This window comes from Labrus mixtus, chromosome 12, assembly GCF_963584025.1.
Source record: "Labrus mixtus chromosome 12, fLabMix1.1, whole genome shotgun sequence".
NCBI classification, from domain to species: domain Eukaryota; kingdom Metazoa; phylum Chordata; class Actinopteri; order Labriformes; family Labridae; genus Labrus; species Labrus mixtus.
This window is the reverse complement of record NC_083623.1, coordinates 16,521,302-16,545,496: the sequence shown is the minus strand read 5'-3', so window position 1 is coordinate 16,545,496 and position 24,195 is coordinate 16,521,302. Positions and strand designations below refer to the sequence as shown.

Here is a 24,195-nt window from a genome sequence, read left to right as displayed (position 1 = left end):
TTGTTTTTTGTTGGTCTGAGTTTTAATTGTATTGCTCGTGAATCTAGATCATATGGTCTGTTAAAAAAATATCCCACTTATGATACCTGACTCATCCTGGAAATAAATATTTAACAAGAGACATCTTGGCTGGATTCTTACGATATGAACACTAGGTGGCAGCAGAGCCTCAAACGCACAAAGCACTCAATCCACCGATGAAGAACCAGTACAGAAAGAAGAGATAAGAGCCACATGCAGAGGACTAAAAGCAGAAGACAAGATGCTTCTTGATGCAACATGTCTATTTATAGATTTGTGTAAGGCCTAATTGTGTCATGGATCGTTTTTTCCTGTTTTTCCACCCTGACATTGTATCTATTCATCTAGAGGCAGATCAAAAATAGAAATGTTAAGATTGAAGTTGGGGCGAATGCAGGAATGACGACAGTTCAACTTTCCCCTCCTCCCTCCAGATTGATATCTGAAGATACTGTTCATTCAAACCATCAACGTCACAGCCTGCGTATGTCCGTCTGTGTGTCTGTGTAGCAGATGCACGTGCGCCTTTGAGTGAGCGTGGGGTTTACTTGGCTGCCACGGTAACCTGCATCATTGTAACCATGGCAATGGAGAGTGGGGGAGTGGGAGGTAGGGTGCATTTTGAGAAGGTAGGCATCATAACCATTCATCCCCCATTGTGTGTGTGTGCGTGTGTGTGTGTGTGTGTGTGTGTGTGTGTGTGTGTGTGTGTGTGTGTGTGTGTGTGTGTGTCTGTGTGTGTGTGTGGTGTGGTAGTACATTTTTATTACAACAAAACTAATCATACAGATCTCTCTTTTCATTTCTTCATGCTTCATATATGATGAATTGCATTTAAAGTTTCCGTTATTTGTTATTTGTGAAAATTGCAATTATATCGAAAAGCAAATAACATTAAAACAATTGCACACAATCGCCACAAGGGATTAAAGGAATATTTCTACATATGCTTTCAAACAGGCGGACAAAGACTAGAACATTTTTCATTTAGCTAAAGCACGCAGCCTATGAACTAAACTCATGGTTACAGAATAAAAAAGTTGGAAACAGCTAGCCAAGCTCTTTGTCCGACGGTTACAAACTCCAGCAGCGCCACATGAGGCTCTATAAAAGAGGTGCACGTAGCGTCTAGGTCTGATAGTTGTAGCTAATGCAAACATTAAACTTGCATTCTTTCTAAAGGCCAGCAGGGGGAGACTACCTATCCAACAATACTACTTCTGCCTGTATTATCTCAGTCTGTTTACAGTCAAGATTTCTGGTTTCGAGAGGGTATTGTTAAGGATGTAGCATTATTTGGTCTCATGTCAATCAGGACAAAAGCCATGTCCACCCAAGCGGCAACCTCCGTTCTTGAAAAATGTAGCCAATGTGGAAGTGCAAAATCCTGCAGTTTGTCGAGTGTCCACTTGAGGCTGGCTCCAGGAACACCAGAAGTCACAAACACACGACTGGTAAAAAAAAAAGCAGATTTTACAGCATAAATAAACATGTTTAAAGCTTTGTACAAAAAACAAAATAGGTCTGATTAGTTATAGTCGGTTCGGTTCCGATGAGCCTCAGCCTTAGAAGCCGGAGTGGTTAACGTCACTCAGGCTTCGTCCATTAATATTTACAGTCTTTGTGTCCACCATGTAGAGTCCAAAAACTAGATGGTAACTGCCAAAGAGGGAAGTCCAGAAACTAATAGGTAATGTCACAATGTTTATGTCAATTGTTTAGATAAAGTAAATGTTTTAATCTTTTTTATTTGAGCTATATGAATAACTTAGACAAAGAACAATTAAGTGACCATAATTAATTTAACAACTCACCATTTACCACTCCACAGAGGGGACCTTAAATCTTTGTTTCAGCCAAACCCAGAAACAGCTTAGCAGAGTTGAAAATGACAAGAACTGCAAAACGTTTGAAGCTTCAAAGTATGTCAGATGGATTTCAAGGCACTATGAAATATTAAGTCCAAAATAAACCACAAACAACAAAGACATATATCTCGCAAGGAGCACAGTGAAGATAAGACAAGCTATATTTCTGGAAAGCTTTTTTTGTACAGTTATAACAAAAGAAACAGCTGCAGCACATTTTGATATCAGCATATACTGTAGCATGTTATCATTTCCAGACCTGATATAAGCGAGTATGAAAAATGGGGCCGATGGAGAACATTCAAGAAAGAACTTTCTTATCTCGTGAAAGTGAGCGAGTTAAAACACACTCTGCTGCGTCCAGAGAGTCATGAAAACCAAACCAGTCTTTCTCCTGATCTGAATAACATTGTTTAAAAAATCAATTCAGCTCACAGAGAGAGACAGAGACACTCATGACGACACTGAGGCTCATTGACCTAAATGGTAACAAGGCGTCTTCTAGCAGCGGAGAGGCTGTAATAATCATTGAGTGTGTACATGAATGTGTCTGTGGTGAAGATTTTGACGTCACACAAACGCACAGACAAAAAGGAAGAGATTTGCATGACAAATGAGGGGAGACAGAAAGGATAAGAAGTGTTCTGTTAATAATTGCAGCCATGTTCCAGACAAACGAAGGCATCTGAATGTGATTACTGGGTTTCTCCGCTCCATATCACAGCGAATTGAGTAATTGTTAAATTGCAAAATGTTGGTTGGACGACATTAAGGAACATGAGGAAATCCTTCTGCTTCTGGGATTTGTGATGGTCTTTTGTTTTTCCCTTTTTTTCTAAAAAAATATATTAATATGTAATGCTTGCTCCCAGTTATTCCCCAGTTTTCAAATGTGTCCCTCCCACTTTTGTCCAAATACCCAATCATTGAGCCTAAAATAGCCCCTGAAGGTTTCCACCATTCCATCAAAATTTCCATTTTCCAAATGATTTTCTCATTTAAAGAAATCAAAATGGACAGAATTACAAATTCTCTCTCTTCTTTCCACCTTTTACCCTCACCTCCTCCCTTCCTCCACCTCCTCACTGTGCAACGCTTTCCTCAATTAAATTACAGCCCCCCCTTAATTATCGAGCTGGAGACTCCTGTCCACAGCTGCTTACAATAAGAATAACACAAAAAGTCGACACATTTTGTAAATCCCATAATCCCAGGTGGACTCATAAACACAAAATGCAGCAGTCAACAATGTAAGGCTTTGTTTGGTTGTCCTCTCCCCATTTTCGCACGCATCTGCTCTCTCTGGCCCTCTACAGCTTGTTTTCTTTCTGCTTTTAGGGAATGTTAAATACATCAGCTGACCGACCATTGGGAAGTGACTCCCAAGTGAGCTATGAGCTTGAGAGAAGAACGCAGGGTTTGGGTGTGAACAAGATAAGGATTTTTATGATCTAACGGGCTCCAGATTTCTGCACATGGTGGAGAGGGGGGGCGGAGTTGTGATGCTTGATGTCATTTTTGGTAATTTTTTATTGTATTGTATAGTGCCAGTATGAACAGAGGCAGCATTAAAATAGGAGTCAGGAGAGTCAGAGGTCAGGCATGCCATGGTCAGGTCTAAGGTTGAGGATGGCGCTAGAAGAACGCCGTTATGACTGTGTGTATGTTCAGCTGTTGAGCTTTACCCTAAGGGGTGTTGTATTTCTAACGTAATCTCAGCCACCTGAACAAATAAAACTCTCTCTTTTTGCTCTCACACACTTAAGTCTTAATGTTCAAAATATCTGCCCTAATCTCCGTCTTCACTTTTCCCCAGCTGGCATATTTCACAGAATCAATCCCAGCATGTAAATACAGGAAATGATCAGCATGCCAACATCTGCAATGTTTTTGCTGCCCCTCTCTTTCTTTCTTTCTTTCTTTCTTTCTTTCTCTTGGCACATCAAACACATCACCCTGTGCATGTTGATAACTCTGAACATCTGGGCCTTTTCTTGCATATCTTACATAAACATAAAAACAGTTCCTCTTGCCAATATAACAGCAAAACAGACTTTTTTAAACTGCTTTTGGGGCTGCAGGAATGTTATGTCCTGAGGTTTTTTTTTTAAGTTGATACTGAATACAGCATCCTGCTGCTCCCACTGAGATGTGTTCAAGATTATTATCAGTTTTTCTTTCCCACTGTAGAAAGCATCACGAGGCTTCTTCCTCCCCCTTCTTAAAACCAGGCACCCTCTTATCGTCCGCGCCCTGCAAACGCAAGAAAAGCATGGCACGATGCCTTGTTTCCCTCAATAAACAGGCATGCATACATCTTGTCTTGAGCGCACAAGGCCCCCACCCCCTCCCCTCCCCCGCCCCGTCTCTCTCACACAAACATACACACACATTTCAGTGAAAGCCTCTCACATTCCCACAAGCGTAGAAGCGCTTTGGAGGAATTGGATGGAGGCGCTTCGCTCTCTCTCCAGCGCACAGGACTTAAAATCCCGCTTTATTTCGCTTTGCGCTTCTACCAATGTTATTATATCAGAACAAAGTCCTGATGAGTTGTTTTTAATTGATTTTTGACTCTTTTCTTTAAAGGGAAACCAAGTTTTTTTCTCTCTTTGTTTTTTTTTTTGTCGCGAATAAGCGACAGTTTTACGCATTACAGCCACGAGGGAGATCAGAGCAGCGACTATTGTTGTCTATTTCCCCCCGATGATGTGGAATAATTTCAGCTGGAGAGTAAGATCTTGAGCGTTTTGTAAATTAAAAAGGCCGAATGTGTGAAAGGATTTCCCTTCAGTCGTAATCGGGAGCGTGTTTCTCAGCCGTCGTTGCCCTGTGCGCGCATACTCTCCAAAAGGCGTAAAACGTGCTTAACACGGACCAAAGTCGGCGCAGTGGACACTTAAAGAGTCGCAGTTTGATCCAGACTAACTGTTCTAATGACATTACAAGGTCTCCATTAAGGATCTTGGCTGTAAGAAGGAACTGTGTTGTTGTTACGAAGCACTGCATGGGACCTGAGCTGTCTCCTGTCATCCTAATTTTCTCTGGCATGGCATCTCTATGGAAGTAGCCTTCAAATTGGAGGATGGCTTTTTCTCTCTCCCCGGGTTACAGCCAAATCCCCCTGTATGCCTAATGGGACAGTGACAGTGAAAGTCGGCTTTTTCCGAAGGTAAGAAGTAGGCTAGTCTGTGACCTCCTATCAAACTCTACCAACAGTCTCTATGAAACAATCCAAGCTGACAGCTCGACAGTCGCTTTATATTCATCTATAAATCATGAGGTTTTGTTTAATAATTGATCAACGAAGAAGTTTAACTAGAGGGTGACATGTATTTTTAATCTGCTAAATGTAATGTTTAGTAGATAGGTTAAGCCACTATGCTGTGTGTGTGTGTGTGTGTGTGTGTGTGTGTGTGTGTGTGTGTGTGTGTGTGTGTGTGTGTGTGTGTTATTAACATTGATTTTGGACTGTGCCTAGTTTGAGGTGATCACTTCTGTCAGCCTGCTTTCTTTCTCTGTGTTATGGTGACCTTAGCAGCCCCATGAGGCATGACTTCTTTACATTAATGCCTTTAACTATATGGTCGAATTTCACTTATTAAAAGTCAATAATCTCTTTGGCAAATCTATGCTAACAATGCTTCAAAAATACCACCGAGAAGTTTCGTAGCACATTAAAAAACTGCAATTGATAGAATACTTTTTTAAGTTTCAATGAATAATCCAAAAATTCCAGACTCTCTAACTTAATTGTAAAGTCTATTTTTAGTGTGTGTGGGCACTGAGAGCTTCAACTTTCCATATTGTGTAACTTTATAGTTGCCAACAAGGGCAAACATGGTTTAAAAGGATTTCCATTAGAGGAATGGAAGTGTGCTGTTTGACAGTGAACGCAGCTCACAGACCAACAGAGGTATAGGTCAGTGTACCTGCTCCTCTTCCATGCACGTCATGTCTGCAATTCACAGAGTCCACATCCTGGAGAAATAATTATCTTAGCTATTGAAACCTAAAAGCCAAAAGCTTCCAAACCAAGAGTCAACTTAAAGTAACACTAGCTGTAGAAACAGTCAGTTCAGTGGAATTGACCAAATTTGAACAATATCATAGATTTAGATTATAAAAGTTGTCGCTGAGGTCAGACCCTCAGAACTCTCTGCTGGGAGTCATCTTTAGTTTTGTGATGCTATAAAAAGTCAAAGTATCAAAATGACTGCATTGCTTACTCCCTCTTTCTCTTCAGTCGTTAATTAAGCAGTTTCACACGACACTCCCCCTACAGGCCCGGAGCCTTTCTGTTGTGATAACTGGATATGTTGCAATGCTTTTCGGTTGCATTTGTTATTTAGGAGAAATTCTGACTTTATTGTCAGCAATTTTGCAGTGTTAATGTATTACTACTATGATTTTTAGCAGGAAGTGTTTTTCTTTCATTTCAAATGTCTTATCTAAATTGAAGACATTTCTGAATTTGTAAAACCTCAACCTCAGTTCTTCTCATGGAAATGTCTTGGCCTGTTATATTATTTCTCCCCTTATCTGCAATCACATAATAAACCATGCTTGGTGTCAAGTTGGGTTGTAACAAATTTGTGGGTTGTACAAAAACCCTTTGAAGCTGAAGATATAATGTGAACACACAGAAACATGCTAAATGTGAAAAACAGCCCTCTAGTGTTAAACCGTGCACATGTGAAGGTCAAACATCACATTAAAGATAGAACAAGCCAAACACATTATGTGAGTGGAGGCAGTTTTTAGTACAGATACTCTGTCTCTTGTCTAATGTTAGTGAACGAGGAGTAACTCTCACCTTGAGAGCTGTTTGAAGAACGAGGAAGTCTCTGAGCCAAATGGCTGGTAGTGAGACATGTGTCGCTGCCAAACATCTTCACAGAAATTATCAGAGTTTAATTTTGGAATCATTAAGAAGTCAGGGAATGTATGAGCTAATCCCTCACAGATAACCTCTAAATGGATAATCCTGTTAGAACCCCCTCTAGGTCAGCAGTTCCTTTACTTTGTCACTCCCTTAGAGAGAGCTTGCAAACCACTGACTCGATTTAATCCCAGAGAACCACATGTGAGGAACATACAGTGATCAGTTTGTGACAGAATTCCTGCTTCAACTGAGACTGTTTTTCAAGGCCAAATTGAAAAAGAACCATTATGGAATATAAAATATAAATGGAATCTACTTGGGTGTGAAAAAGGGCCCCTAGAATCCAAACATGGACCCTAAAATGGTCCCAGGTCCCCAGTTTGGGCACAAGATCCTCAGAGTAGTTGGGGACACATAGCACAGGATGAGTGTGGGTGACTGACTGAAAAACAATGACTGCAGGGAAGATGAAGTGAGTCATTTAGTGAGAATCAAAAGGGGGCTAACTCCAGTAAACACACACACAGACACACACACGCAGAGGAGCGCACACAAACATGCACACAGTCCTGGCATGAGCATCCGATGATTCAATTCAAAACTTAATAAGGTTGAGTAAGGCTGGATTGATCACAGGAGGCGTGAAGGATGCGAGACTTAAGAAAAGAAGAACAGTATGTATCATCAGAATAATGAGGGGATAAAAAAAAAAAACAAGATGGTAAAGGATTTAACACTTGAGTGATCGCATCAAAAAAAAGTGTTGTATAAAGGTCAGCGAGAAAACATAAAAGTGACATATTCTGCAGACAGATGACTCACTCCTAACTGAGAGCCTGCAGGAGTGAAGTAATGCACGAACACTGCTCACTATCTGTTTATCTGTTGATTAGACCTGCTGCTTCTTTTTCTCTTTCTCAGCGATCCTTCCATTCCTCAGGTCTTCTCCGATAGCTGAAGAGCCTGTGATCAAATTATAAAATCAACATTTTTTTTTTTTAAATAAATGAAAAAAAAACAGCTTGCAGTCTTGTGCGTAAAAATAACTTCAGTCAAGATGCTGTATCAGGTTCATTTAGAGGAGACAATACTCTGAACACTGTGGACACTGGAGAATGCATAAAAAAAATACCAAACTAGATAGATGTGATTTTCCTGATAAAGCCTCTTTCGGGTGGGTGTCCCCTGACTGAACTCACTTTCCTGTGTGCTCTGTTGCACTCATTAGGGTGTCGTATTGTAGTGGTGGGCGGTAAACTGGCTTCAAATACTGTCACTGGTATTAGTCTCGGACACAACATTGATTTATGCCTTACCGTTAATACTGGTTTACACACAAGTTTGATTGTAATTCATGCACAAGGCAACACTGATGCCACCGATAGCTCAATCCGCTGCGGTAGCAATGTAAATAGAAGTAGTAACAGAGTGACTTGTGACAGACATCAGCTCAGATTGATTCCTGTTCTTCTGCACGGTTCACTCTGCCGCTTAGCAGAGCCAGGCAGACCTACACGCTCACTGAACAAACAGCACAGCCCGCTCCTCGTGTCAGAGCTGGTGTCTGTGTTTACCGCATCTGCTGCTTAAAGGTGTGTTTCAACTGATGACTCGCTTGTCCTAAGTCCAAGATGATTAAAAGAAGCGTACCGAGGCTCTGAATTGTGCTGAAAGCAGTCGTCGTAAATACTGTAACTCCCTATAGTGTTATTGATCATCTCTGTTAAGTGTATCTACAGTTAATTCAATGATCTACAATTCCACAATTCTACAATTCACTTAGCAAACGCTTTTATCCAAAGCGACGTACATCAGAGAGTAAGTACAACACAAGCAAGGATCTAGAAAAAAGGGGAACAATGTCAGTAAGAGCAAACGATCAGCTTTGAGTCTGATTGGACACACAGGTGCTGACAGGCATTACACAGAGGCAAAGCACAACATTGACGGCAGTTCTTGAGAGCTCTAATCAGTATAGAAACCATCTTATAAGTCATCGTTATCAAACAAAAACAATCGTCACAACCATCATCATCATCAATAATATTGAGACCATCATCATTAAGTTAGTAGGTGTTCATAAAGAGCTGGGTCTTTAGCTTTTTCTTAAAGGTGCAGAGGGACTCTGCAGATCGGATGGAGTTTGGAAGTTCATTCCACCACCGGGGGGCGACAGAGGAGAAGAGTCTAGTCAGAGACTTAGGACCCTGTTGTGAAGGTTGGATCAGACGCCTTTCACTGGCAGAGCGTAGTGGGCGGGAGGGAGTGTAGACCTGGATGAGAGAGTTAAAGTAAGGAGGAGCCGTTTTTGTCGCTGTTTTGTAAGCGAGCAGCATGATAGACATGTTATTTCCTACAAAACCCTTCACAACAAAATGACACAGATCAACACATGCCAGGCTGCCGTCTATGGAATGTATGTAGGAAAGCAGTAATGTTGCATTCTTGTTTAGTCTTATTCACAGAGTTTTTCTTTTTACTCAAAATGATCCCAGTAAGAATTATTTTCCTCCAGCAAACATGAATGTTCAATGCAGACCTCAAGGTTAATCCAAGATGGAGATTCCTGCCCAATATATTAAATTGTGGTCAGTGAGGAGCATGTCAGGATTCATGTACTGGTTTGTGAAGGTGGCTGCATGTGGGCTGGGATCTGTTGGGGAACACAGCATCAACCTCTGCATACATTAATTACACCCTCAACTCAATGCACCTCGGTGTTACATAAGGAGTACAAAAAGAAAAACAATCAGCTTCTACTGGAGGATTCATTTGGACAGTAGAGTTATCCATTGTCTTGTTTCATCAAGACACTGTGGGTTGTTTCCCTGCAGCTGACTCTGACCTCTGACCTTTTTGCTACAGCAAACAGAATTTCACTTCAGGGGTCAACAGAGTAAATCAGTAGTGTGATCTAAAAAGAAACAGTTCCTGCTGTAAGGCATGTCATGATCCATGTCCATGCTTTGTGTCACAGATCATCTCATCTCTTAATTATAGATTTCTTGTCACATATGGCTGTGTGAAGCAGAAAAATGATCTTTGAAGGATCAAGTGAAGTTCTTCCATATGGGCCTCATATCTTCACTTCCTGTTGACATTTCTGGGGAAGATTATCCTTTGCAGAAGCTGTTAATGTTTGTCCTAGTTGAGATATCATTGCGTGGTAATATAATTACAACAGTGTGAGTTTGGAATACTCTTCCATGATCCAGATTCTGCTGCCAAAAGCATCACATTTGTTAGCTATTTCATCTGAAAAATAAAACCCAGAAGGGCCGAAAGGAGAAACACATTTCACAAGATCGTGTCAACTTTTTCTATTTAAATTCGTTGGTCTTGTGGCTTTTTTGGAGCACACTTTAAAAGGATTTCCTCAAACTGGCTGTCATTAGGACTGCATTTCCTCTTAGAACTCATTAGATAAAGTGAATGACTGATCAAAGTAACAAATTGTACACAATTTGTGTTCAATGGGCTGAGACCTGCAAAAACAACCGTGTAGGCCATTATCACAAACATTCAAAAACTATCTTTAAGTACTAAGTCCACTATTCTGTCAAATCTTAAACTATGCATTTTGCTGTAGCCTCCTATAATAGTTCATACATCATTTCTTTCTTAAAGTGGCAGAAAGGAACGTTAAAAAATCTTCCACCTCTCGCTCTTAGCACGCCGTCCCTCCAACCAAATGATGCAACAAGCATGCATGCCAGCCGTTTTCACTGCAAACCACTCAGCTGGTTGTGTCAGGCTCAAAGGTTAGAAACACTAACAGCCAATCAATAAACATCTCAGAAAAATGAAAAAGTAGCAACAGGTGCGTGCCGCTTTGCTGTTTTGCTCTTAGCACCACAGAGGCGAGGAGAGCGCGCGAGAGAAATCCTGTCACAAGTCATTGCTTTGAATGGCTAGTAGTCATGTGAAAGCTAACCCTGAATGGTTGTTTGACTCAGACCAAGATGTTTGTTTTTTAAACTATCTCTAAATATGATTAAATCGCGTTGCATGCTGTTGCTTTAAATAACTTTACTAAAGAATGTTTAACATTACAACACAACATCAATGAATGTAAATATAGACCACCTTCTGTTCAGCTGCAGTGCTCTATTACTTGCACTGGAGACAGCACTTAGAGCATGGAGATGATGGAGTTCACTTTGCTGTACAAGGCATGCAATGACACCTTTTTAGGGGGGTGTTATAAGTCTGCCATATTTTAAACTTTAATAAAAATATATCAGCTCATTTTGATATCAGTCAAGCTCTACATTGTACTTTAACCATGCAAAACATACAGTTCATAAACCATATTAGATAATGAAATATACTAAGTATACTGCACAGCTTTGTAATGCACACAAACATTCATGAACTCTCTTGACATGGCAGATATGGCATCTGTTGCCAAGAATGATTGCGATGTGAGGTTTGACTTGAATAAAAAAATGAAATAAAATGTCAAATATTGCCCTTATTGCTCTTTTCCACCAGCCTGCACTCTGTCTGTTACATAGTGCTTGACAGATGTGTAGGTGTACTTTGAAGTGAAGTATACTTACGTTTGACCCGGGCATTAAAACACTTGACGGTCTCTTTGTTTCAGCATAACAGGTTAGAAACAGTGTCAAGAACAGGATGTACCAATGCTGAGTGATGTTCACTGTGTGCCCAATCCTTGATTATCTCTGTCAGTTTTTGATATGGCAGAATGTAGAGTGTGTTTAAGTGTTTTGTAAACTATAAATAATTGGAAAACAATGAAAACTTCCGAAGAAGAAAATAAAAATAAAAAATAATTTAAGAGAGGTTTTTTTGAGCGTGGTATTTCATTCTTCACAATATCGCAGCTGACCTTAACTGCAGCAGCAGGGGGGCTGGGGGTGGTGGGGGCTTTCGCTCTCCCGTACATTTTTTCTCATTAATACGAGCTCTTTGGCCTCAGCTAACCTTAACTGAGCAGCTCATGACGCAAAGAAAAACACATGACCTGATGTTACTGTACTCTATCCAGCTCCTTCCTGCTCTTCCTTCTCATTCCTCTCTTATATGTCTGCTTAAAAACTGCTTTACATTTCAGTCCATGCTAGACGCCTATCTCCATGACGTGTTGGCATGCAGTTCACTGAAGTGAGTCATTTGAGTTGACTTTTTTCAGTGTTTTTCTAAAGCCTCTAGAGTTTGTTCCATGTGGATAAAAGCACTTTCTCTCTTCTTCCTCCTTGTCTTGCCCCACCTGCTGACTTCCTCTGGTCCTGATTTGTCACTTATTTCCTCTTTGAGCATCCCCTGACTATGCTCCTCTTTTTATCCTTTAAGCCTCACCTGTCCTGATCGCTTTCCTTATCCACATTCTCCATCATTTCTCTAAAAGACAATAATAGAGCTTTTACAGAAATTGCAGAAAATGGTGTAATTAACACCCTGAACACGGTGCTAACGCATTCATTTTGAAAGTGCATAAAATGTAGTTTTTTTTTTTCTTCGCAAACACCTTTCTTGCCAAACCCTCTGTTGCTCTAACCCTCTCACTTCTTCCATGTTGTCTTCCCTCGTCCATCGCCTCTTCTTGCCAGTGTCCTATCAATCCTACTCTGGCATCCTCTGCTTTCTCCTCCTCCTTTCTCCCCATCCCCCACAGTGACACCTCCGTTAGCTGATGTAGAGGCCGAGTTAAACCTTAAAATTTGGCCTAAAGGTGTTTTTGTTTTACCCAATATCTGCACTTAAAAAAGGACAAAATAATCTGAAAACACACATGAGAAACGCCCCTTTGTTATTCAAATTTTGTGTTGAATGATATACCTGACATTCCTCTGCACACAGCTGGTAGTTGCTATAGAAACATGTCACCTAGCAGCAGCACATGTACAGTAGTTGCTATAGGGACAATGCATCACATGATGTCGCCTATAGATAGGTAACTTGTCGTTATCGTGCTACAAAAGGCATCTCCTCTCTGAAAGATGCAACACATTCAGAGGAAATCACAGAGGAGGTGTTACAGTGCAGCGAGGGGGGAATCTCTGCTGCAAAGATGTGATGTTTTTGAAAAAAGGAAATTCATTTTTCAGAGCTGCTCTGAATGTTCAAATTCTTCAGTAACAGAATAAATGTAATCCCTGTGGGGGACAGTTACATTTAATCGTTTTAAAAGCTTTCCTGCTGTAATGTTTAACAGCGAAAGCAGTTTAGTCATTACAACATTAAGGTGATCACATGGAGGCTAATTCATAAATCATTAAACACTCATTTAGAAGACTGCTCATTAAAGCAGCAACAGGGAAAATGGAGCAGAGGATGTCGCATTATTTATAAGTTTTATCTGATTTGAGGAGGAAAGGGAATCATTAATATTTCAACAATCTGTGCATGATCACAGTGATGTTTTAACAGATTAAAAGACAATGCACAAATTTGATTCGGAATGATCTCTTTTTGAACATGTTCAGCATGCAAGAGCAGAGATTTGCTGCAAGTGCTGCACTTAGAAACCACAATCTCATCATCATGCAATAACCGACTGACTGTGCAGTGAAGACATTACAAAAGATTGTTTGAATATAAATCAAATAAAAAACTATACTGTTTTATTTGGCATTATTTTGGATTAAGTATGAAGGTCACAAACATAATGTTAATCATGCAGAACTGCAGTCAGACACAAGCACTGTAACTTGATAGCTAATGTGCACATGCACTTCAATGTTTTCTTGTATGTTTGTTTTTGCACAACTTATTGTCATCTCAGTTTTTGAACATCGTTTCTCAGGTCACAAGTTCTCCCTATATCATACAGGCCTGGCTCACACCCAGTTCAGACCCACTGATTGGATGTGGAGCAGGGTTACAGAATAGTAACGGTCTCCTAAGTAGAAAGCCTTGTCATTTCAGAGCCTGAGTGCTGTCTCATTAGGGGCTGCTGGGGCGTCTGTTAATGCAGGTGTTTGTAGTCTTTCTCCCATTGTTAAAAGTACAGATGCACTTGGCTTGTTTACGCCTTCTATCCCGTCTTGTTTGACAGAAATAGCGCTGTAAACGTATTTATTGTGGGGTCTTTTTCATCTTATTTCCATCTACCACTTGTTTTTAACTCTGTAGACTTTTAAATATCTGCTGATGACTGAGTGTTGCGCCCAGGTAGGTGCAATAATGTAAATTCTGTCATCCTTTCCTCTCATTTTATTCTCCTCCCTGCCTCTATCCTCCATCCATCCCTCTTAGTAAACGGAGGAACTCTCTCCCCCCTGCTCTCGAACATTGTGTGGGTTCCTGTTTGACGCACACAGAGCAGCGAGAGACAGATCGAGAGGGAACGCTGAGAAAGCCCGAGAAAAAGTGTCTGCTTGTGTTTGTCCCTGTGTGATTCACCATCTGTGGTCGAGCACTTTTCTGCAGTGGTATTACCGAAAAAAGATGATTGACATGAAAAATACATTAAGACGTGAGAGGGAGAAAAGAGGGTGGGAGGAGAGGGCGTCTGGCTGTGTGTGTGTGATTCAGACTTACTTTGATTACTAAAAGCTTTGTCTCACTCTGAATCTTAAAGTAGGCTTTATTGCTTTGAGATATGTGGAAGAAAATAGAAGAAGGAAGCAAGAGAGAGAGGCGAGTGACCAAGTAAAAGAAAATTAAAATTAGAGACAAATTAAAAATAGATCTGGGAGGATGGAGGGAAGGCGGAGGAAGAAGACAAACAGAGAGAGATAAGATGACAAAGAAAGCTGGAGAAGAAGGAAGTGAAGGCAAGATAAAATTATTCAGGGTCACAACCAGAATGTATTAGCCCACAGACTGAGGGTGAGACAGAGAGAGTGAGAGAGACAGAGAGAGAGAGAGACACAGAGAGAGAGAGAGAGAGTGAGAGGCGGGAGCAAGGAGGGAGAGAGAAATGTAAAAACAGAAAGAGGAAGGTCATGGGTGTGTTCTCGTTCCCATGCTGAATCTGTTTTATCCTGTTACGTTCACTGTTTACCAAATAAATATTCTTTAATTAATAAAGCTGTGTTGAGAATATGCTGCCAGAGTGATATCCAAACATACAACCGCTTTATTTTGTTTGCCAAGAGAAGAGAAAGCGAAGACAAATGATGAAACTGATTCCTTAATGGAAGCAATGCAAATGAGCATTCATCAAAATTCTCCTAATGAATATGTTTTATCTAGCTCCATGTCAGTGCATAGCTTGATTGAAGAAAAAAAAACATATCACACTTAAGCCACCTGTTACCTATTTTCAGAGGTCGACATCAATCTGCACATCCTTGTAGTTTTTATTTCCCTTCAACACTTACGATAAGTGATTAACTTACAAAGTTGGGGGGGGGGGGGGGGGGGGGACAATAAGCAGCTACAAATATTAAAATAAGTATATATAGCAGGCATTAAGACGCTACAGATACACAAAGGAAAATGTCCGAAATATAGACACTGAGAATCCACAGCTCAAGTGAAAATCAAAGGAACTTCAACACTGAGCCATGAGCGGCTGAAACAGTTCAGAGACAACACAGATAAGGTCATTAAGTCAAATAAAGTGCTGCAGAAGTGAATAATCAAGCTCAAATAGTTTAGTTGCAAACAAATTGACATCCAGTAATCTGAGGGTAGCATGCTAGCTGAAGCTAAAGCTTCATCTGACTGGCCAAATGTTGTGAATATAAGGCCCATTCCTAATGGCTCAATCTGAAAGATCGAAGGTTTCTATGATGAGGTGTTTGCATTTAACCTACAGGTGTTTTTCCCCTGTTACTGCTTCTCAGACACTTTTTTATCAACGTGTTTATCGAGCCACCAGACGATGAAAATAAGATGAATTGTTTCAACAGAAAATGACACATCACAATAACTGCATTAATTTGCTTCTAACTGAAACTATTATCTATTATCACTATTACATTGCAATCTCATTCTTACGAAAATTCATGCAGCTGTGAAACTAGTGTCTTAGCAGGCAATTATCTGGGAGAAAACTTCCCACTTGAGTCTTAATATCGTTCGATTTGATAAGACAGAGTTGTGATTTTCTTCATTCGTCTACTTCAAATTGAAACTTTCTATGTTCACTCAAGATAACAAGACATTGCTTGTAGTGTGTCTAGTGACAGCAGTGGGTCAAATGTTATAGGGAGCAAGAAGTTTTACAGTTTCAACACACTGTTGCTCCATTGGCTGTTCGTTTTGTGTTCTACTGTCTTTCCCCTGACCCTAAGAGAACTTTACTTTGACGGTAATAACTCCGCAGAGGGATACTTTAAATTCCATTCAAACAATGTACCTTGGGTATTCAGCATCAAACACAGTCATTTTAATCCTCTTAGTGCTCAACAGGACAATGCTAATGTTCATGTGAGCCCAGATTAACAGGCATTTAAACATAAATGAGGCTCCTGAAATAAGCCTGTGTTTGTTTAAGCCCTCTTCATCTTAATAACTATTTATAGACATCTAAGCAGCTGGTGAGCAGAGACTATGATTCATTTTAGTATTATGTCAGAATAGCAGCACTATATTTCCATATTAATATCAATGATGTACACAACAACCAAAACTGCATAAATTACAACAGACATGCAATCAAATCTATAAAAGACTGAAAATAAGCCCAAGTCGTGCGTGTTTGTCTCTGTGTCTGTTTGCTTCTATTCCTACATTTCTCATCATCCCTATTTCCTGAGTTTCTCTCCCCTGCACACAGGAAGAACTCAGTAAACAAACACTCTGCTGGGCTGAATGTATGACTATGTGCAGTGTGCACACACATCCACACACGCCTCGTGGCCCTGAAGGGCTGACAGGTAACAACAAAACATCACCAGTAAACAGAGATGTTGTACAGTGTGTACATTTTTGTTGTTGTTGTGCTCAGATCCTCATCAATGCTGTATTGTAAACAGCCCTTTCTCAAACAAGCAGTAGAAACATCCAGAAGTCTGACACACTTTCCCTGTACAAAAAAAGAACGAGGTGGCACGTCTGTGTAAATTGAGACAAATAGAGCTGTGATCTCTGGAACTGCTTCAATCTGCTCATTTGTGAGTGATGTAGAATATTATCTGACTTACACCTCCTGTATTCAGAGCTCCTGAGAGACTTTGTTTATACTAAAGTGAAGATGTGCCTCCCTATCCTGATTTTAAAAATGTTGTTTAAAATGTTTTATGTGCAAATCAGCCTCTACCGAATGGATGTCTGCAGCTGTTTGAGAGTTGTTTCTTGTTGAATGTGTGAACAAACGACCAAACAAAACGGCAAGAACCCGCTCAGAAGCTCTTGTAGTTTAGTGACTTGGCAGTACACACAGAACGCCAACAGATGCTGAACACAAAATGAATGTTAAACGCATTGCTCGATTATTTCTGCATATGTATCTGCAGGTAAAGAATGACTGCAGCAGCAGGCGTGCTAACAGGCTTGGCTAAGCTTAAACGCCAGGACTCTGCCCGCTCCCAGCACCGGCCCATACCATCATCGCCAGGGCTGGGGAACCCTGCAACAGAGTCTGCCCCAAGGTGATTTATTTTTGCAAATATTAATTATCTAGAAATAAAATCCAAAATCAGCTTCACCTACAACTGTTACCTACTTTGGGCAACAGGAAGCTGGTTGAAGTCTCAAACTGATTTACAAGAAACACTAGCTTAAATGTGTGTTAAGGTTTATGAGAATTCTTAAGTTGTATGCCATTGTACGCCAACATTTTTTAATTTACCATGTGTTGGTATTGCTTTCCTTCAATACTGTACTCATTTTTTAGGAAGCGGAAACGACGCACTGATGTTGTTGTGGTACGCGGTAGGCTCCGTCTCTACTCTGCCTCTGGGTTTTTCCTTCTCCTGGGACTGGTCATCTTGGCGGTGGGGATCGGGATGGCCACACTCGGTTACTGGCCGCACAGTCAAACCATTCCGAAATCCCCAACTGGAGGAGGATCTAAGACAGCAACTGCTGGAGGAGCGGGAGGAACATCTGAAGGAAATGGAGCCAATATGGCCGTGATGGACGGAGATGTAGCTAACTCCAATGCTAGTCATGTGCAGGGTAAGAGACGTGAGAGAAGTGTGAAATGGGGTCATCTTATTCCATTCATCTCAAAGGTGACAATCCTACATTGAAATAAAAAAACTTTCCAGATTGAGTTGAGATGGAATTCCTTTTCTTTCTGCTTCCATAGTCATAGTCTCAAAGTGATGACCTTAAACTGCTCACACATTCTATTACTTTTGCATGTAGATACGCCTTCCAAGCAGACAGGGGGGGCTCTGATGCGGTTTCTGGAACAGCATCGTCACTCTGAGAGGATGAAGATGTTCGGGCCTTTCACCATGGGCATTGGGATTTTCATCTTCATCTGTGCCAACGCCATTCTCCACGAAAACAGAGACAGAGAAACTAAGGTAGGGCTCAAATGAGGTGTCCAATAACTGAATGCTCGAGTTTCCAATCATTTTTGAGTCTTCTTACCAAAAAGATAACACTTAACAGAATTAGTATTGCCTGCAGGGTTTAAGAATCTTGTGTTTGAAGAACACAGAGTTAAAAAAGTTATGAAAAATATTTCGAACACATTTTTCAATTATACAGAAACTAACCTTGAGTCAATTACAGTAAGTAGTTTATATTCTTACCCCACCCTGTATTCTCATTCTGTTCCTCCTCCAATCCCTACAAAATGAGAGGCATGCACACAGCAGACAGTCATCTTTATTCATCATCCCTGCATAACTAACATGCAAATCATATTTCTGCCAACCTCCAGCCCGTCTTATCTCTGCAATTTTCCCCTGATCACATTTCCTCTACTCTCATGCCCTCTTCTTTGATTCGATTACACCTCTCCTCCTCCTCCTCCCTTCTCCACTTTCAGGTAATCCATGTATTCCAAGGTCAAATCCATCCAGAAAACACACATACAGATACCCAACAATGGAGTAAGAATGGTTATTTAAGGGGAAAATATACAGTTTGTTTTTGCTTTGCGTTGGGTCCTACATGACCCTGTTTGGGTTCAATTCTACAATAAAACTAAGTGTTAACTATCCAGCTTAATATAAAGCAAGTTTCAAAAGAAATACTCTTTGAAAATGATCTTCAAACTACACAAAATGTTATACCATGTAATGGCTTTATTGACGTTTCTTGTGCCAAAAGAAATAGTCCCTTAGGGTTGCTTAGGGTTGCTAATCTCAAGGTATATCATCATAAGATACGATGCGTAGCCCACGATAACAATATCACAATATAGCAATTCTTCGATAACTAATATTTGCAAGACAAAAATATAATGATGCATCGTGATATTGGGTTAATTGACAAATAAAAAATGCCCATTAAAAGGTAAAGTGCTGGATAAATATATATTTACAGCAACTTTAACCTCTTATCATGCTTTAACTTCTTTTCACTGCTGTCTGACATTATCCTGCTTCTTCTTCGTCTTCTCTTACTCTGCTGTCAGCTTCTTTACACATTACCCTCAGTCATGTCGTAAACCCCACCGTACAGTCATACGATTTGTCAAACTGGCAGGAAAAATCTTTAGAGCGTCATACTTTTCTTAATGAAAATATTGATACTTGAAACCTAGAAATTTGATAATTGCATTACATGATGAGTCAGGATGAAAATATACTGCCATATTGATATTTTGTCCCAACCCTAAACTCACTCAGTTAGAACGTCTTCCATGGCAAGGGTTAACTTAAAAATAGTCCATTTCGCTGTTAGACCTTCAGGCAAATATTTCCATTGTTGAACAAGTGAGCTAAATGGGGCCGCACAAATTAGCGTGATAACTGATTTAGGTTTTCATCCCTATGACTGTAAAGTCATCTGTGGTCTTTTTCTTTTCTATTAACAAATCCTGAAAAACGTGAACAGTCCAAACTGTGTTCTGTCTTTTATTTCATTTATGTCATCTGCAAAGTTGTTGACTCATAAGTTGGAGTTCAAGCTCAAGACTTTTTCTTCAAACAAATATGATTAAATGTGGTTCTGATGAGGCTGGGTAAGAACTGAGTCCCTAAAAACAATCTGTTTTTTTAAAAAAGAGGTCTGATATAAAATAATAGACCTTTAATAACCAAACAGAGTGGAGTATTCAACACCACAGCCATGTAATGAAATGTATTATTGAACACATTCAACACACTCGGGTAATCCAAAGGTAAACACTTTTGCTTCTACTAAACCTATTCTCTTTGGCTTTAGATAATCCATATGAGAGACATGTACTCCACCGTCATTGACATCCATCGCCTCAGGCAGAAGGAGCAAAAGCAACACTATCACCGCAACAGCATCTACTCGAGAGACGTCGGGGATCTTCGAGGATTTGGAGGTGATAGCGCAGCACGGTTAGCCAGCAACTCCCTCCTCGCTTTCTCCTCTCGGGCCGGAAGCATCGCCGGAGGGGTTGGGGGCTCAACCGAGGAGGAGGAGGTGCTGTTAGGGGATGAGGAGCTTCACAGAAACAGGTCCCAGGTGAAGTTGGATTGTAGTTTTGCTGGGTTACTGGCACCGCTCTACAAAGATCGCCCCTTTTACAATCACGGACTTGGGTTGGTTCACTCGGATTCTGTGCGTCACCAGTGGTCAGTGGATGGAGATGGTGAGAGAGGAGGACACCATGCTCGCTCTATTGTCTCCTCCTCAATTTCTGCATTTACGCTCCCTGTCATCAAACTCAACAACTGTGTTATTGACGAGCCGGAGATGGAGGCGATTACTGAGGAGGAAAGAGGAGGTGAGAGGAGAGACAGGGAAAGGTCACAGCCTCTGAGCTCGATGGAGTCTCTGGTGGTTCCTGTAGCATCTGTTGCCAAGGCATCCAAACCTCCAGGCCTCCACCGGAGTAACTCCGCCTCCTCATCCTCCCATTGCTCCTCCTCTTCCTCCCTCTCCCCTGCTCCCTCAGGCTGCTGGCTCTCCCCTGGAGCAGCGAGGACTGACTTTGGCTCCAACTCTTCACTGCACATGCTCAGCAGCCACTCCAAATCTCTGGACCTGGAGCGTCGGCCGAGCATGCTCAGTGTGAACCCGGAGCAACGGAAGCACCCCAGCTGGCCCCGCCTCGACCGCAGCAATAGCAGTCGCAGTAACAGCAGTAAAGGCTACACACGGCTGGAGGACAGGGAGGAGCAAGGGGGGGAGCGGCTGTTGGAGTTGGATGTGACTGCAAGGCGCGACTACAGCAAGCGGGAGAAGCTACTGATGATATCGAGGTCGCATAATAATCTGAGCTTTGAGCACGACGAGTTTAACAGCAGCACGCTGAAGAGGGGAAGCTCAGAGACTCGATTCTGAGGTCATGGACCAATGGTTGTATGGTGGTTTCCTCTTTTTCTTTAAATTCATGACTTAAACAGCTCCACTCTTTTACCAGAAACACTCAAATGTTGCTTCAAAGTTTTTTTTTCCTGAACTGAAGGAAGGACAGTAGTGAGTGTCGGACGATCTATGCTGAGACACTAAATGGCTACAGCAGCAGGTCCAGACCTGACCCTGACCTCTGTTGAGTGAGGCAAGTGGAAAGACAAGTTTCCTACAGGGATCAATAAATAAATGACATTACATCACCCGTCTGCTTTATACAAACGTAGTTCTAATAAAGATTTAACATGATCTCAAGCCTTGACAGTCAGTATAGGCTGATGCTGTTTCCTTATAACAGGTTTTGAAAATTGCTTTTGGTGAAGTGTTTCAAGGTTTTTACTTGAAAAGCTGCTGGTGAAATCAAGGACACACCGTCATTGCTTTGAGCAAGTTCCTTTCTGAGTGGGAAACAGAGACACCAAGGTGAATCTTTTAAAACAAGGTAGAGGGTAAAAAACTGAGGAACGAGCACGGTCGGTTTAATATCAGAGGAGAAGAAGCTCAAAAATAGTTATATTAACAATCTTTGCTTGGAGGGCACCAGAGATGAAAATAAAGTGTGCAATGAGGCTTTATAAAGAGACTGAGGCTGATAATTATCTTTTTTCTCTTCCACTAAACGACTGATCTTGACACAAAAACAAATACAGTATTTCCTTAAATAGTGACCAGGACTTTTTAGAACTCTTCAGTTCTCTGCAGAAAGTACCAGGCCTTTATTTTTACTCAGGCTTGAATTCGAGTCAGGCCTTCTATTCTAATTTGCAATATCAATCTTTATCAATCAAATCAGCTCTTTATATGTAGAGCGCCAATTCATAACAAATATTTCGAGACATTTTAAAAAGCAGGTAAAAGACCTTACTCTTTTTTATTTTACAAAGACCAAACGTTAAGCCATCATGAGCACAGCACTTTTAGCAACATTTAGCAAAGTTACAGCGGCAAGAAAAAACTTCGTTTTAAGAAGCAGACATCTTGTGCACAACCAGGTTCATGATGAACAGCCATCTGGCGAAACTGCGGCAGGCTTGAAAATGGGATGGGGGGTGATGGGATAATGCAGGTGATGCTTTGTGATCAACATAGTAGGTCATCTTTGCAAGACCTTATTTTGACTTGTTCCCATGTGCCCTGTCACAGCTACAGCATTACCCTTTTATACAAATGTAATATTTTTTAAATTAGTTTCCAATTAAAAGCTCTTTAGTATTTAATCTCTCATTTTAGCAAGGTGTTTTATTTTCAAGTAATTCAGTTTTAAAAATAAATTGCAGTGCATGGATCCTATTTAAAATGTAGCTACTGTTATCTAGTATCTGTATAATACTAAAAAATGATGGTTTGGCTCGGACCTCACATAGAGAAACCTGCAGTGACTAAAACAAGACATTACACTTTCCAAGAGTAAACACAGTCCAAAAGCTCTAAAAAGATATGAATATAAGACGTGGTGTTTGCTTTAAGGTTGGGTTTTGTTTGTTGTTTGAGTGTCTGATCTTCAGATTGTAACAGATGTAGAGATCCACACAAAGACCAAAGTCAAACAAATCGAGTTAAAATGAAGACGCCAGACTACAAAATACAATAACAGAGTCAATGTTGCCTCGCAGTCATAATATTGCTGCCCTTTACCAAATGCTAGAGTAAAACAAGTTTTACTATGCTAATGAAAAAAAGAAGTAACAATGTCTGTCCATGGCTCTGCCTGAGGGGTTTAAAGTTCATACTCTGGTAGAAAAGACTGGACACTGTTATCTCAGGATATGCCCATAAATATACATATAAACAAACTTCATTATAAGACAAATCCCCCATATTTGAATATTTATGGACTTGAAGAAGACCAGAAGTATGACAAACTGAGGCTTAAACAAATGATTATACAGTTCATCCATGATGCTTATTTAAACACTTAACTGCCAATTAAATGCTTCAAGTAATGAAGGCACATCTTCACCAGGGAACGAAGTATACCCGTCTTAAGCTGCCAAACATTTCTCAGTCATAAAAAAAACACTAAATGATTTACATTTTAAAGCCGATACTCAAACTTGAAGCACTTCTTCTTGACGAATGCTTGATAAATGATTGGTATCACACAAGGAGGACTTGTCAATCAAGCCAACATTATATAAGCATACATCCAGGACGCTGGGACTTTTAAATCCAACTTAAATCTTTGCTTGGCTGCATTCACATCTTCTATTCATTAACAACATCTGACATTACCTCTTCTGCTTAGGTCTTCTTATCTGTCTTACAGACATGGACACACATGTTCATGCAGCACCTTATCTTGTTCAAAGAGTGACTAAAACATTCTGTGTGTGGGGGGGGGGGGAAAGTGCTCCGCTAATGTCAGTTTGCAGGCTACAGAGCTAATTAGCTGCTCAGCTGCAGCTCATTAAACAGCATGTAAACAGACCTGCTAATGTCATTTTGGTACAGTTACATGCTGGTGATGTTCTTGATCTGCAAAATCACAAACCTAGTACTTCTCCGAGGCCTTTTATCTACAGAAACACTATTAAAAATACCTTTAAAAAAAAACACGTTCAACTTTTTACCTACAATAAGAGACAATTAAGTGATTTCAGTAGGACTTTAAAATAAAAGTGATGCTGCTTAATTTTACAGTAAACGTTTAAAGACACCTCTAACATTTATTTTTTTACTTGAATTAAGAATTTCAGCAGAATAGCAAAATACTAATACAGTCTCACAATTATTTATTATTAACATATTGACAGGGTGTGAAGACATACACTACATGAGCAAATATGACTCCTTCATTATGCTTAAAATCTCTGTATCCGGTTTGGTTTGGCTGCTTGCTACCTTAACAGACCTAAAAGCATTTTAATAAATCAATTATAACACATTCTGTGCTACTTTTAAGGCAACACACATGAACGATAAATCATCAGCACCACATATGTGTTGAGCCAGACAGTGGGTGCGGGAATCTTGCCAGCGCGTTTCATTAACTGGTTCCCAGCAGTTTTATGAGTCAATGTCCAATTTTATCCTTTTCCTTAAATAAAC

General features: G+C 40.5%; 1 protein-coding gene across 2 annotated transcripts; it reads left to right on the top strand.

Moving 5' to 3' along the window:
- Positions 1 to 514: 514 nt before the first annotated feature.
- tmem200a (transmembrane protein 200A) lies at positions 515 to 23,172 on the top strand. Of its 2 annotated transcripts, none has more exons than XM_061052342.1 (5): positions 515 to 650; positions 17,151 to 17,285; positions 17,531 to 17,814; positions 18,007 to 18,170; positions 19,984 to 23,172. In XM_061052342.1, exons 2-5 carry the CDS (start codon positions 17,158 to 17,160, stop codon positions 21,076 to 21,078), a joined length of 1,671 nt encoding a protein of 556 aa, XP_060908325.1. In that variant the 5' UTR covers positions 515 to 650; positions 17,151 to 17,157; the 3' UTR covers positions 21,079 to 23,172. The 2 variants fall into 2 exon arrangements, with proteins under 2 accessions (XP_060908325.1, XP_060908324.1); XM_061052341.1 differs by lacking the exon at positions 515 to 650 and adding an exon at positions 4,295 to 5,061.
- Positions 23,173 to 24,195: the final 1,023 nt, after the last annotated feature.

Excerpts from the sequence above, each read along its gene's own strand:
- tmem200a (XM_061052342.1), top strand. The coding sequence starts at position 17,158 with ATGACTGCAGCAGCAGGCGTGCTAACAGGCTTGGCTAAGCTTAAACGC. Across the intron at positions 17,815-18,006 it reads CAATGCTAGTCATGTGCAGG|ATACGCCTTCCAAGCAGACA; the intron begins GTAAGAGACGTG and ends TTTTGCATGTAG. Across the intron at positions 18,171-19,983 it reads ACAGAGACAGAGAAACTAAG|ATAATCCATATGAGAGACAT; the intron begins GTAGGGCTCAAA and ends CTTTGGCTTTAG.